General features: G+C 40.5%; 1 protein-coding gene across 3 annotated transcripts in view; it reads right to left on the bottom strand.

The window, feature by feature from the left end:
- Positions 1-13,478, bottom strand: part of CFDP1 (craniofacial development protein 1) — a 129,347-nt gene that overhangs the window by 100,439 nt on the left and 15,430 nt on the right. The window contains exons 5-6 of one of the 3 annotated variants that reach the window (XM_041771821.1): positions 5,346-5,465; positions 3,915-3,987 (exon numbers count right to left, since the gene is read on the bottom strand). In XM_041771821.1, the coding sequence (XP_041627755.1) occupies positions 3,915-3,987; positions 5,346-5,465 (193 nt within the window). Of the gene's footprint in view, positions 1-3,872; positions 3,988-5,345; positions 5,466-13,478 lie in introns of those variants that run through there. The other 2 variants (XM_041771820.1, XM_041771819.1) reach the window with 2 other exon arrangements.

Below are 13,478 nucleotides of genomic sequence, written 5' to 3'. Positions count from 1 at the left end.
GTGACCACTTGGACACCTCAGATCAGATGGATTCCTCTTGACCCCATCTTTTCCCACGCACAATTACAACTGGACAAGCTTTCTGAGATGCATTTCAGAAAAATGATCATGCCAACAACCTTGAAGGTCACCTTCTGGACTTATTAAAAAATTTATTCAGAAATTTTCAGGGATCCCTGGGTGGCGCAGCGGTTTGGCGCCTGCCTTTGGCCCAGGGCACGATCCTGGAGACCCTGGATCGAATCCCACATCAGGCTCCCGGTGCATGGAGCCTGCTTCTTCCTCCGCCTGTGTCTCTGCCTCTCTCTCTCTCTCTCTCTCTCTCTCTGTGACTATCATAAATAAATTAAAAAAAAAAAAAATTAAAAAAAAAATTTTTCAATGTACAACTCTGAGCACTTTTTTAACTCAACAGACATATCTTGTAATCTGTTATATTCCGTTACTCCATTTTATAAGACATTGGAGTGTCTGGGTGGCTCAGCTGATTAAGCATCCAACTCTCGGGGAATCCCTAGGTGGCTCAGTGGTTTAAGGCCTGCCTTTGGCCCAGGGCGTGATCTTGGAGTCCTGGGATCGAGTCCCACATCAGGCTCCCTGCATGGAGCCTGCTTCTCCCTCTGCCTGTGTCTCTGCCTCTCTCTCTCTTCTGTGTCTTTCATGAATGAATGAGCGAACGAACGAATGAATGAATGAATGAATAAATAAATAAATAAATAAATAAATCTTTTAAAAAAAAAGCATCCAACTCTGAGTTTTGGCTCACTCAGATCATGAGCTGAGGGTCATGAAATCAAGTCCCATGTTGGGCTCCATGCTTAAGATCCTCTCTCTCCCTCTCCCTCTGCACTCCTCCGGTGCACTCTAAATAAATAAATAAAATCTTTAGAGGAAACTGATTTTAATCAAATTTCACTTGACCCCCTTTTATAAGGGACTTGGCAGCCCATTCATCTATTGAAAAGGTATTTTACCAACCAGCCCCTCCAGATTACACCTGTCTTTCAGCTCTCTGTCCTAGATGCTGTCCTGTATAAACACCTCAAGAAAGACACTCTTCTTTATCAAACCTTAATCAGGCTCCTTTGGGTCCTCTTCTCAATTCGGCCTCCATCTTGGCCTCCATCTTGGCCTCCATCCTTGCTAGGCTTGCATTTTAGCAATTGAGCCCAATTTTAGCAAGAATCCTGCCAGACTAGTTTTAAGAAAATCCTCCAATCTTGATATATGATCACTCTTGATATGTAAGTTTCTCATTTCCCAGCCTTGATGTCTAAGTACTCAGCGTGCCTTCAGCAAGAATCCTGTTAAGTCTGTTTAACAAGAATCTCCCTATCCCTGGTGTCTCTTAGTAATGTTCATCCTCAGACACCCTCCTGGCTACCTTCATTCTGCTCCTTGACCATAAATCCCCAGCTGTTTTTGCTGTACTGAGAGCTGAGCCTGATCTCTCCCCCTTATTGTGATAGTCTTGCCACCTACTGTAATAATCTTGAGTCTTCCTTACCATTTTACTGTCAGAATGTAGTGTCACAGCAAGCAGTGGGAAAGAAGGAGGAATGGGAGATCTGGATATTAATGTCCTTGGCTTCCTCTAGAGAGCCCATCACTCAAGTGAAGGTCTCAGCTCCTGTCAGGAGGCCCTCCCTTTCAGTGTCAAAACTGTTCCCCTTCTTGGCCCCTCAGGTCTAGGGGAGGTAATATATTACTAGCCCCAAGCACACCACACTATTCTATATCTGGTTTTTCATCACTTAGTGAGTTATTAAACTCTCCCGAAAGAATGCTAATTTGAGGATGCCATCTGTTTCCTGCTGGGTCTCCCTAATACAGATATCATCTCAGCAATTTATCCTTGAGAGCTATTCACTCTTTCCAAGAAAGGAAGACATGAATACAGAACAGTGACGCTTCCACAAGTGACACAGTGACTGAAGCAAGCTGACCTTGGTAAGCTGCCTTTTCTCTAGTTATCTTCATCATTAGAGCAACAGAGTGTTTTCTGAAATAAACATGGTTTTCAACTAGAATCTCTAAGCATCAATAGGGGATTATTTAAAGAAATATTTATTTCTGGTACTCCTGGGTGGCTCAGCGGTTGAGCGTCTGCCTTTGGCTCAGGGCATGATCCTGGGGTCCTGGGACCGAGTCCCACATTGGGCTCTCCGCAGGGAGCCTGCTTCTCCCTCTGCCTCTCTCTTTGGGTCTCTCATGAATAAATAAATAAAATCTTTTTTTTTTAAATTTTTTTATTTATTTATGATAGTCACAGAGAGAGAGAGAGAGAGACACAGAGACACAGGCAGAGGGAGAAGCAGGCTCCATGCACCGGGAGCCCGATGTGGGATTCGATCCCGGGCCTCCAGGATCGCGCCCTGGGCCAAAGGCAGGCGCCAAACCGCTGCGCCACCCAGGGATCCCAATAAATAAATTCTTAAAAAAAAAAAGAAATATTTATTTCTGTCTGGTACTTAATCCAGAGTTAATTTTTACAGTAGGATTTTTATTTTTTAAAAATTTTTTTAATTTTTTAAAAAATTTTTATTTATTTATGATAGTCACAGTGAGAGAGAGAGAGAAAGAGGCAGAGACACAGGCAGAGGGAGAAGCAGGCTCCATGCACCGGGAGCCCGACGTGGGATTCGATCCCGGGTCTCCAGGATCGCGCCCTGGGCCAAAGGCAGGCGCCAAACCGCTGCACCACCCAGGGATCCCCTACAGTAGGATTTTTAATAAATGTAAGAGACACTGTTTAATAATACCACATACATACCTGGTAACCCAAGTAAAACCTGCAGAATACTATTTATCAAATTCAGATTGTAGTAGATTGTGAAATCAATTCAGTGGACCAAAACATTTTTTTTTTAATGACATATACTACACATAGTCATTAAAACAGCAAATGAGAATTCATCATGCGTAGTAAAGGTAAATATTACACCAAATTTTCTTTTACTTTTTTACATACCTATTATTTATACTAGGACATACTATAAAACATATTCCTTACTGTGAGTCAAACAAATCTGAAAGCTACTGGTTTGAAGAGAAAACCTTTCAAACAATATAATTATAAGGCTAAAAACATGCTGCTTCATCCTACAGATACATTTTTTTTTAATCCCAATCCTCACTAAAAATAGTTTATTTTGTCACTTGGTATAAAAATTTTATGAAATAATACCACATAGTATAGTGCACTATTTCTTCATTCCATTTTCTTTCTTTTCTTTGTTTTTTTTTTTTTTTGTTTTTTTGTTTATTCATGAGAGACACACAGAGAGAGGCAGACATAGGTAGAGGGAGCCTGATGTAGGACTTGATCCAGGGATCACGATCTGCCAAAGGTAGACGCTTGCCACTGAGTCACCCACGTGTCCCTATTTTCTTTTTTTTATTTATTTGAGGGAGAAAAGGCATGCACAACCAGGGGGGAGAGGCAGAGAAGCAGATTCCTCACAGAGCAGGGAGCCTGATGCAGGCTCGATTCCAGGACCCTGGGATCATGACCTGCGCTGAAGGCAGATGCTTAATCAACTAAGCCACCCAGGCACCCCCATTTTAAATGATGATCGCAAACCACAGCTTGAAAACTACTGTCTTAAAATATGATCAGGGCCAGTGTGGAAAGCCCTGTTCACATTATTCTGTTACTCCCATGGCTGCCCTCCTTGGTGTTTATGTCATTTCCACTGTGGTAGCAAGCTCTCAAATCCTTTTCCTTCTTAAGTTTCTATGTAACTGCTATGTGACTTCTGCCACCTACTACCTCCAGTGGGATAGAAAGCCTTGGGGTAAAGAGCAGATGAAGAGCATGCGGCAGAAGCGGACATGGCCCAGCCACATTCCTGCACTCGCCACCACCACACATGCTGAGAGCAGCATCACACATGCTGAGAGCAGCATCTTACCACAAGTCCCTGCTGCTCACAGCTGGGGACTGAGGGCATGTAGAAGCAGTCCTGAGCCAGTGACAGGCGGGAGCTGGAAGAAAACAATCCCAGTCTCCTTGCCCTGGCCATGTTCTTCACCACCTCCCTGAGATACCAAGCAGAACCAAGTGAGCACCAGCCAATAATGGCAATAACCTGCTAGAATCTATACATCTTACCCAGGCTTCCTTCCTCACCTCTTCCACTTCCCTACTGGAGCTTCCTGAAGTCACCTCCCATGATAATGACTTGTACTCAAACCTTTGTCTTGGGGTCTGCTTTGGGTAAACACAAACTAGATGAGCACACAAGCTTATATAGCACTGTTTGGAGCCAGGGCTACAAAGATGAGAAAGGCCTGTCCTAGAAAAGCTCATAATGTGATAGGAAAACCAAAGATTTTTTTTAAAAAAATTTTGTTATGTAATGTAAAAAACAAAACTTCACTATCCATAGCAACGAGGTAGGTAGGTATGCTCAGGAAGAGAAGGAAGAAGTGACAAACTGTGTGACTGACAGGTCAGAGAAGCCCCCAGAGGTGATCTGCTCCACCCCCAACCCTCTAGGACACAGCCCTCCCCACAGGAGTCAGTGGCTGATGGGCGCTGCCGATGGGCCAGTCCATGTCACCATCACTGTAGGCTAGCGCGCCTTGGCTTCTCATATTTACTCTGATGCTTTACACCATACACACAGGTTATGAAGAAGGAAATTTGTATTTCCCCCAAAGGAAAAAAAGTCTAGTCTTCAGCTAAAAATAACTCAAGGAATATGGAAAACACAAAGAGAGGAAAACTATTAAGTTCCCTATAACGTGTTAATAGAATTATTTGTAAATCAGCTTTGACCTTCCTATGTTCCTTTGAGGTCCTTGCGGTCCCTGAGCGCTCAACCCTGATCTTTACTAGAAGTGCTAATAAACTGCTGATATTTTTATTCAAAAATTTTTTTAAGTGTAAAGTCTACTACATATTCGGCTCTGTGGTCAACACTGGAAATCAGGGGACGCCTGGGTGGCTCAGCGGTTGAGCATCTGCCTTTGGCTCAGGACATGATCCTGGGGTCCTGGGATCGAGACCCGCATCAGGCTCCCCATAGGGAGCCTGCTTCTCCCTCTGCCTGTGTCTCTGCCTCTCTCTCTCTGTGTGTATCTCATGAATAAATAAATAAAATCTTTAAAAACAACAACAACAACAACATTGTAAATCAGCACTTTTTTAAGGCTGGAAACAAATAAGAAATTTTTCTTTGCATCTCCATTTTGGTAACTATTTCAGCAAAGGCAAAGCAGCAGCATAATGCCTGCTCTCAGAAAACAAGTCAGGCCAGCTACAGTTAAAGTGAGTGCTTGTACTGAAAACAGCTTCTCAACATGCCAAGCATACCTGAGCCTGAGACCAGAACACTCACCCAGACCCAGCAGGGAGTGATGGCAGAGGTGCAGGGACAGTAGCCTGTGGCTTTTCTTTCTCATTTTGCTTGAAGAAAGATTTGGCTTCTTTAGATGTAGCATCCACTTCCTTAGTCACCCTGTGCCAAGGAAGGAGACATCAAGTTTACAAGAATAAAAAGAGAGAAACAAAATCTAAGCAAAGGGGGCGGCCTAGGTGGCTCAGCAGTTTAGCGCTGCCTTTAGCTCAGGGCCTGATCCTGGAAGACCCGGGATAGAGTCCCACGTCGGGCTCCCTGCCCAGACCTGCTTCTTCCTCTGCCTGTGTCTCTGCCCCTCTCTCTCTGTGTCTCTCATTAATAAATAAATAAAATCTTAAAAAAAAAAAAGTATTTTCAAAATCTAAGGAAAGGGAATAAGTGACAATAAGGAAAACACACAATTGGCTCCCAATGAGTTCTGGCGGCTAAGGTTTCTGATTCAAGTCTACTACAACAGTTCTAAATAAAGGCATTTTCCTTTACTAAAAGAATTAACAACGTATGTACCTATCTCCCTAAAATCTCCCCATTACTTCTGTCAGCTTCTACATACTCCAGTGGTCACTGCTGAGTCACAGTCCCTGGGGGCTGTGGACAGGACGGCTGAGAGAGCTCTCCCACTCCACCTCACATGTAGATTAGGACTCACATTTAAAGGTCTGGGGAGGAATGGGGAGATGGAATATTTGGGAGAAAAATACTAACATTTCAAGAAGAGCAACAATATAAACTGGAAATATTCTGCAGAATACTCCTGTTTCACAGCTAAAATAACCCAAAGATGAAACAAAATGCCTTAAAACTGGCTAAACAACACTCATTTGGGAGTGAAAAAAGCTATAAAGAATCCTGTCTGATTTCAAATCTGGAAAAATGGTCCTCAATAAAACTGATTCCTAAAGGATCAAATAAGGTTACAATGTCTGAGATTCCTGCTAACGAGAGGACAAGTGTCCAATGCCTGCTTAGTCTTGCCAAGTCAACAAAAACATCTGAGGAATTCTGTAGAAATTCCAATCTATCTGTAGGAGGGTTCAAGATTAAGGTCATTGCACCATGAGCATTCAACCAGGTCCTCCAGATTAAACGGGCCAAGAATACTGACAGGTGAATTGGATAAATTCCATCTTTGCAGGAATGTAAGTCTCTGCCTCTTCTCTCCTTCCGACTAGGCCTCTTGGGAGCAGCAGTAAGTTTTCTTATTGAGAGCCATCTCACTCCTGCACTCAGTATGGTGTCACCGACTCCAGGAGCACAGAGTGAGTTTGAGAGTCCTGTATTGAGAACCTTCCCTGGGAAACACTGGCAAGTTAATCTTGAGGAGTGATTAAACACAACACCAGCTTCTGTTACTCCCCTGCCCATGTTCTTGCAATGGCTTGGTCTTACTCAGGATGAGACAGCAATTGCTGAACCTCCTGTTCGAGGCCCTCTAAAATCTGGTCCTACTCTTTACTAGGCTTATTTTGTGCATCTCTCACTCTCCCCAATGAACTTCTCAGTAACAAGAGCCAAGAGCCAAAAATAAGAGAGAGAATTTATACCAGAGATCAGACCATCATTCAGCAAATATACATTCCTTCCTGACTGACCAAGAAGAAACTTGTCTAATCCACTGATTCCTTGAACCTGGGTGCACGCTTTGATAGTCAATGAGATGTCAGCTGATCTGACAGGAAAAGCAGCTTTAATATTGTGCTATTTCATTAGTCCCTTGAGTTCCTCCTCTTAGCCCTGTATTCGTACACCTCAGGTACCAGCTAGTCCAAGATGGCTGAAGGACACACACTGAAGATATGAATCCACCCAGCAGCTTGGAGCTAAACCCAGATTGGCTGAACCCCAGACACCTGGAAACACACAAGCAATAAACAAATGCTTATTATTGTATACCACTGAGGTTTGGGATGGCTTGTCATACAGCATTTCTATAACAACAGCTGACACATTTATATTCATGAACAAGAAATCAGAAATCTAAGGAACTAAGGTACCTTCCCAGAACTATGGAGAGATTAAGTAGCAATACTAGAGAGAATCCTGTAGTAGATTCTATAACCCAAAGATGGTTGCCACAAGCCATTCTACATGCTCTTCCAAAACCGGATATCATCCCAGTGAGAAAGAATTATATATGTCACCCCTTCCACCTCCCTGCTTAAAACTAGGTGGGTCTTTGTGGCTGCCGATTCACAGAGTTCAGTGGGAGTGTCAGTACATGACTTTGAGGCTGGCTGGTAAAAGACGACACAGCTCTTACCTGGTGCTCTCTTGAGAATGCAACCTTGAAACCTCAAGTTAGCCTGGCTACTCTGGATCTCCCATGCTACACACAATACCTGGGAAGTCTACAGAGGAAGAAATGCCTGAGGAGACTGTCCCAGTCCAGGCCCAAGACATGGGAGCAAGGAAGTCTTCGAGATGGCTCCACATCCAGCCACTAACTCCAACTGCATGACAGATCCTAAGCAAGAGCTGCCAGAGCCCAGCTACCCTCTGCAACTATGGAAAATGACAAGAACACAATTGTTTTAAGCCACTAAACTTTGGAGTAACTTACAGTGTTACACAGACGATCAAAATAAACCCACATCCAGACCTAAAGCTTAATGCAGAATCCCAGCGTACTGAACTAGAAAAAAGGTGCTTTAAATCTCCTTGCCCTGGGTAGAATCTGAGACAGCCATGAAAATAAGTGGACACTTGCACTTAGAAATCACGGTCTAAACACATGCTTTATTCTCTGCTCCCTACCAAAACCCTACTAAACAGTGGTAAATAAATTTACAAAGGCAAAATTATATAAGGATATGGAGAAAAGATGTAACAGAAAAAAGATGCTAATCAAATTTTCTGAAGGTAGGAAGTAGACAGACACGTAGAAATTGGGTTTGGTTTTTGTTTTCTCTGATCTAAGCCTGGAGCAATATGGAATGGCCAATAATAAGCCAATCTGTACTACAGTATCCTACAAAGGCTCAGTAAATTGAGATCCCAGGAACCTTTGAAGGGAAAGAAGGGCTAAAATCAGTTGAAAGTTTATCTCAGGAGCAACTAGGTCCACATCCCCTTCTCTAACTTCATATCATAAGCCACTGTCCCCTACTCAACCAGCAAAACCCATTACTCTTTAGAGAAATGAAAACTGTAGAAGGTCCGAGCTCACATGGCTCACATGGAAGTCTCATTCTGAAAACAAAATAAATGAAAATCTATTTATTCTTTCTTCCTCTTCCATAACAATCTCAAAAGCTATATGTTCCAGATGGCTGAGTTGGTTACAAGATGGAATGCTGCCCAATCTGTATAGAACTTTGCATCAGTAATATGTAGAGCTGACCCTTGAAAAATGCGGGGGTGAAGGGTACCGACTCCCCACACAGTTGAAAATCCACATGTAAGCTTTGACTTCCTAAAAATTTTACTAATAGCCTACAGCTGACAAGAAGCCTTACCGATAACATGAACAAATGATTTAATACATATTTTGCATATGTGTGACCACTGTATTCCTACAATAAAGACTAAGAAAAAAATATTAAGAAAATCATACAAGAGAAAATACATTTATAGCTCTGCAAAAAGAATACCACATATAAGCAGACCCATGCAGTTGAAACCTGTGTTTCTCAGGGTCAACTGTACCATGCTATGCTACTGAATTTCTGGGTTTGTTATCACAGCATGGCCTAGCATAGCGTTACTATTATATCTGCTAAGTAGGAATTTCAGAAAGACATATGAAAGAGGCTGTTAACAAAAAATTTCCTAGAAGGATGACTTTTCACAAAAAACAACCACAGAATACCTAATGTGGGAAATTTTAAGATCCATATCAAGGAACATCACTGTAAAATGTTAGAATGTTCATGATAAAATATGAAGACCAAGTGGTTCAAGGTATAAGAAAGGTAAAAGAAGCCTTTATGCAAAGCATGTTTTGTCTTGTTTTTATTTTTTTAAAGATTTATTTATTTATTCATGAGAGAGAGAGAGAGGCAGAGGCATAGGCAGAGAGAGAAGCAGGCTCCTCGCAGGGAGCCTGATGTGGGATTTGATCCCCGGACAGAGGATCATGACCTGAGCCAAAGGTAGACACTCAGCCGCTGAGCCACCCAGGTGTCCCATGTTTTGTTTTATTTACCTGTTTTACCACAGGACTCACAAAGCTCCTGCAGCAGCTACCTAAAGCAAATCGGTGAACATTTTCTGAAAAGCACCCCAGACCCAAGCATTGTGTTAGATGTGGAACTTATATAGTCTACGGAAGTATCTCTTGTTAACTTCTTAATGCCAAAGTCCTATCCACAGTCACAAAAAATGACATCTATAAACTGCTATGTTTCTTTCAAGGACTTTGGGAATCAATACAAAGTAAAAAAGCAAAAAAAAAAAAAAAAGTAAAAAAGCAGAATTTTACTCTTCATGAATAGTATGTCTGGAAGAACTCCATTTTTAACAAGTAATATGAAGGGATTAAGCTCTCAAAATATCTTCAAGGAGAACAGTTCAATCATGGACCACTTCTAATATATAAGAGGGAAAGGCCTACAGGAAAGGCCCATTATTAGCTATAAAGTGCTATCAGCAGAAATGTCATTTTAACTTCATTTCACTTACTCAGAACTTCGTGAAAAGCCTTTATTTAGGCAAAAACTTTCCATGACTGGCCTTTTCCAAAAGGTGAATCACTTAGGAAAGTCTGAGCTAACTGGCTCAGCTGATTATGTGATACCAAAGGGTAAAAAATACTATTTTTCCTCATTCTCAAAAGTTAATAAGCTACACATTTTTCAAGGGGGAAGAAAACAAAACAAAAAGATAAAAGTCCAAAGCTTAACAATTAAAACAGAATTAGAAAAAACTAAAAGACTAACTTTGTGCTAACACTACTTTATGCTTATACTTATAAATTCTTCCCAGTCATCACTAGCCTTCTCACATTTCTTAAAGATGTAATAATGTGGGCAGCCCCGGTGGCGTAGCGGTTTAGCGCTGCCTGCAGCCCGGGGCGTGATCCTGGAGAACCGGGATCGAGTCCCGCATCAGGCTCCCTGCATGGTGCCTGCTTCTCCCTCTGCCTGTGTCTCTGCCTCTCTCTCTCTCTAGCTGTGTCTCTGTGAATAAATAAATAAAAATCTTTTAAAAAGATGTAATAATGCCCTTAACTTGATACAAAAGGAAAAATAAAAAGCAGAATAATGACATCAAGAGATTAAGAGATATGCTCAACAAAAAATAAACAAATAAATACATAAAAGATATGCTCAAATCCATACTATCAAGTTTGCATCTGGTTGTCAATTAAAATTCAGGCCTCTCAAGTTCCTATGTGAGGGTTCCTTTATCTAATTTTTTAAAGATTTTATTTATTCATGAGAGACAGAGAGAGAGAGAGAGAGAAAGAGGCAGAGACACAGGCAGAGGGAGAAGTAGGCTCCAGGCAGGGAGCCTGATGTGGGACTCCATCCTGGGGCTCCAGGATCACACTCTGGGCCGAAAGCAGGCGCTAAACCACTGAGCCAACTAGAGATCCCATATAATATCTAAATTTTAAGTAAAAGCAATTTAAGTGAAAAAAAAATCTTGCCAACATGCCAATTAGCAGGGTTTTATTTTCTTTAGGAAGAAGGAATTAAAAAAAAAAAAAGGAAGAAGGAATTACAGAGAACATTTGCTTATCATGTTATATAGCTCTGTAATGTATGGTTTTTAAAGTAATAAGTTTGTGTTTCTTTTGAATATAAAATATATGGGTGAGAATGTGTATATTTGTAGGGTGCTTCCCTGGATATATTTTTTTGTTTTTTTTTAAAGACATGGGACCACCCCCTCTGACAAATGACAGAAATATCAGGCTCCCAAATACCCATGTAATACTTAAAATTATCATCCATTTGCTTTGTTTAAAATAAAATAGGAAATCTGTGTCATTGTTATAGATATTAATACATCCACAAAATGTATTCGATCAGGAAATTTAATGGTTTTTCATAACAGTTATTCTTTTTCTTACTATGTAGGGCCAATGGTAAAATTATAATAAATCTTTTTTGGGTATCTTTTATGACACATGGGAAGTAACACAAGTCAAGGAAGATTTCTAAACATTTTTACTAAACATTTTTAAATATATATTCCTAATGGTATATCAAACAACTTCTGCATTATTTTGTAGGATTTCCAAACTATTAAAGGCTTACTGTAGGTGTTCTGCTACCCTCTACTGGACAACTCAATAGTTTCCAGTGTGATTCTGGCAGTAAAATAACATCACTAATTTATATCATCAAGAATTACTTAATGAATCCCCAAAATGACTGACTATCAAGTAAATGGGTGTTTTTACAATGGAGAATTTTGACAGATATTGCCTAAACAATCTAATTTATCACCACCAATACTGTTACTGATGTGATGCACTTAAGGAAGGCAAAACATCGCCAATATAGCATTTTTGTCTAAGTCACTAATTTGAAGCTAATCATGAGGAAACTGCAAAATTCCAAACTGAGCATCATCCTGCAAAACAAATCGATTTTTTTTTTAAGATTTTATTTATTCATGAATGACACAGAGAGAGAAAGGCAGAGACATAGGCAGAGGGAAAAGCAGGCTCCAGGCAGGGAACCCGATGCGGGACTAGATCCTGAGACTGAGGATCATGCCCTGAGCCAAGGGCAGGTGCCCAACCGCTGAGCCACCCAGGCATCCCCAATCAACTCTTAAAAACATACAGTTGACCCTTAAAAAAGCAACAGGGACGCTGCCACTTGCCCCTCCCCAAAGCCGGTTGAAAGTCCACGTGTAACTTTGACTCCCTCAAAACTTAACTGTTGACAAGATGCCTTACCAGTAACATAAGTAGTCAATTAACACATTTTGTATGTTATATATATATTACATGTTGTATTCCTGTAATAAAATAAACTACATAAAAGAAAATGTAATTAAGATAAAGTTATAAGGAAAATACATTTACGATACTGTATTTATCAAAACAAAATCTACATATAAGTGGACCTGTGCAGTTGAAACCTGTATTGTTCAAGGTTTAACTATACATGTCAGTGTCATGAAATACTTTAAATGAAAGGCTTTTATTAAAAAGAAAAAAAAAAAAAAAAAAAAACAAAAAAGAAAAAAAAGAAAAAAAAAGAAAAAAAAAAAAAAAAACAAAAAAAAACAAAAACAAAAAAAAAAAAAACACAAAAAGAAAAAAAAAAAAAAAAAAAAGAGAAAAAAAAAAAAAAAAAAAAAAAAAAAAAAAAAGAAAATAAAAGAAAGGCTTTTATTTTATTTTTTTTAAATTTTTATTTATGATAGTCACAGAGAGAGAGAGAGAGAGAGGGGCAGAGACACAGGCAGAGAGAGAAGCAGGCTCCATGCACCGGGAGCCCGACGTGGGATTCGATCCCGGATCTCCAGGATTGCGCCCTGGGCCAAAGGCAGGCGCCAAACCGCTGCGCCACCCAGGGATCCCAAATGAAAGGCTTTTAAAAAGTAGAGTGTCGGGCAACCCTGGTGGCTCAACAGGTTTAGCGCTGCCTTCGGCCCAGGGTGTGATCCGAGGACCTGGAATCGAGTCCCACATCGGGCTCCCTGCATGGAGCCTGCTTCTCCCTCTGCCTGTGTCTCTGCCTCTCTCTCTCTCTCTGTGTCTCTATGAATAAATAAATAAAATGTTTAAAAAAAATAAAAAATAAAAACAAAAATAAAAATAAAAAGTAGAGTGTCACCTTGCACTGGATGTTGGACTGAATAAGAAATACAGCTACATAAAGAATACTACTTAAAAAAAAAGAATATTACTGGAATAATTGGTAAAAAATTTGAGTAGAATCATATCTAGAGCTATTTAGAATTTGGGCTACAAAACTACCTGTTAGTGGTTCAAAACAAGATGGGTACAGACAATGTAAATACTTAGAAATCTGTTTAGCAATTTGACAATGTCACAATAGCCAAGACATGATAGGTAGACTCACTGTATTAACCAGAATGGAGACCAATTCTGGTACTGTCAAACTTGTAAGCTGGTCACATGTAACAGTAGCAGATTAGTCATCCACAGTGAGACATAATGCTTATGCATATGATAGTTTAGGGTTA

The sequence above is a fragment of the Vulpes lagopus genome, chromosome 10 (genome assembly GCF_018345385.1).
Source record: "Vulpes lagopus strain Blue_001 chromosome 10, ASM1834538v1, whole genome shotgun sequence".
Classification (NCBI taxonomy): domain Eukaryota; kingdom Metazoa; phylum Chordata; class Mammalia; order Carnivora; family Canidae; genus Vulpes; species Vulpes lagopus.
This window is presented reverse-complemented; position numbering and strand designations above follow the sequence as displayed.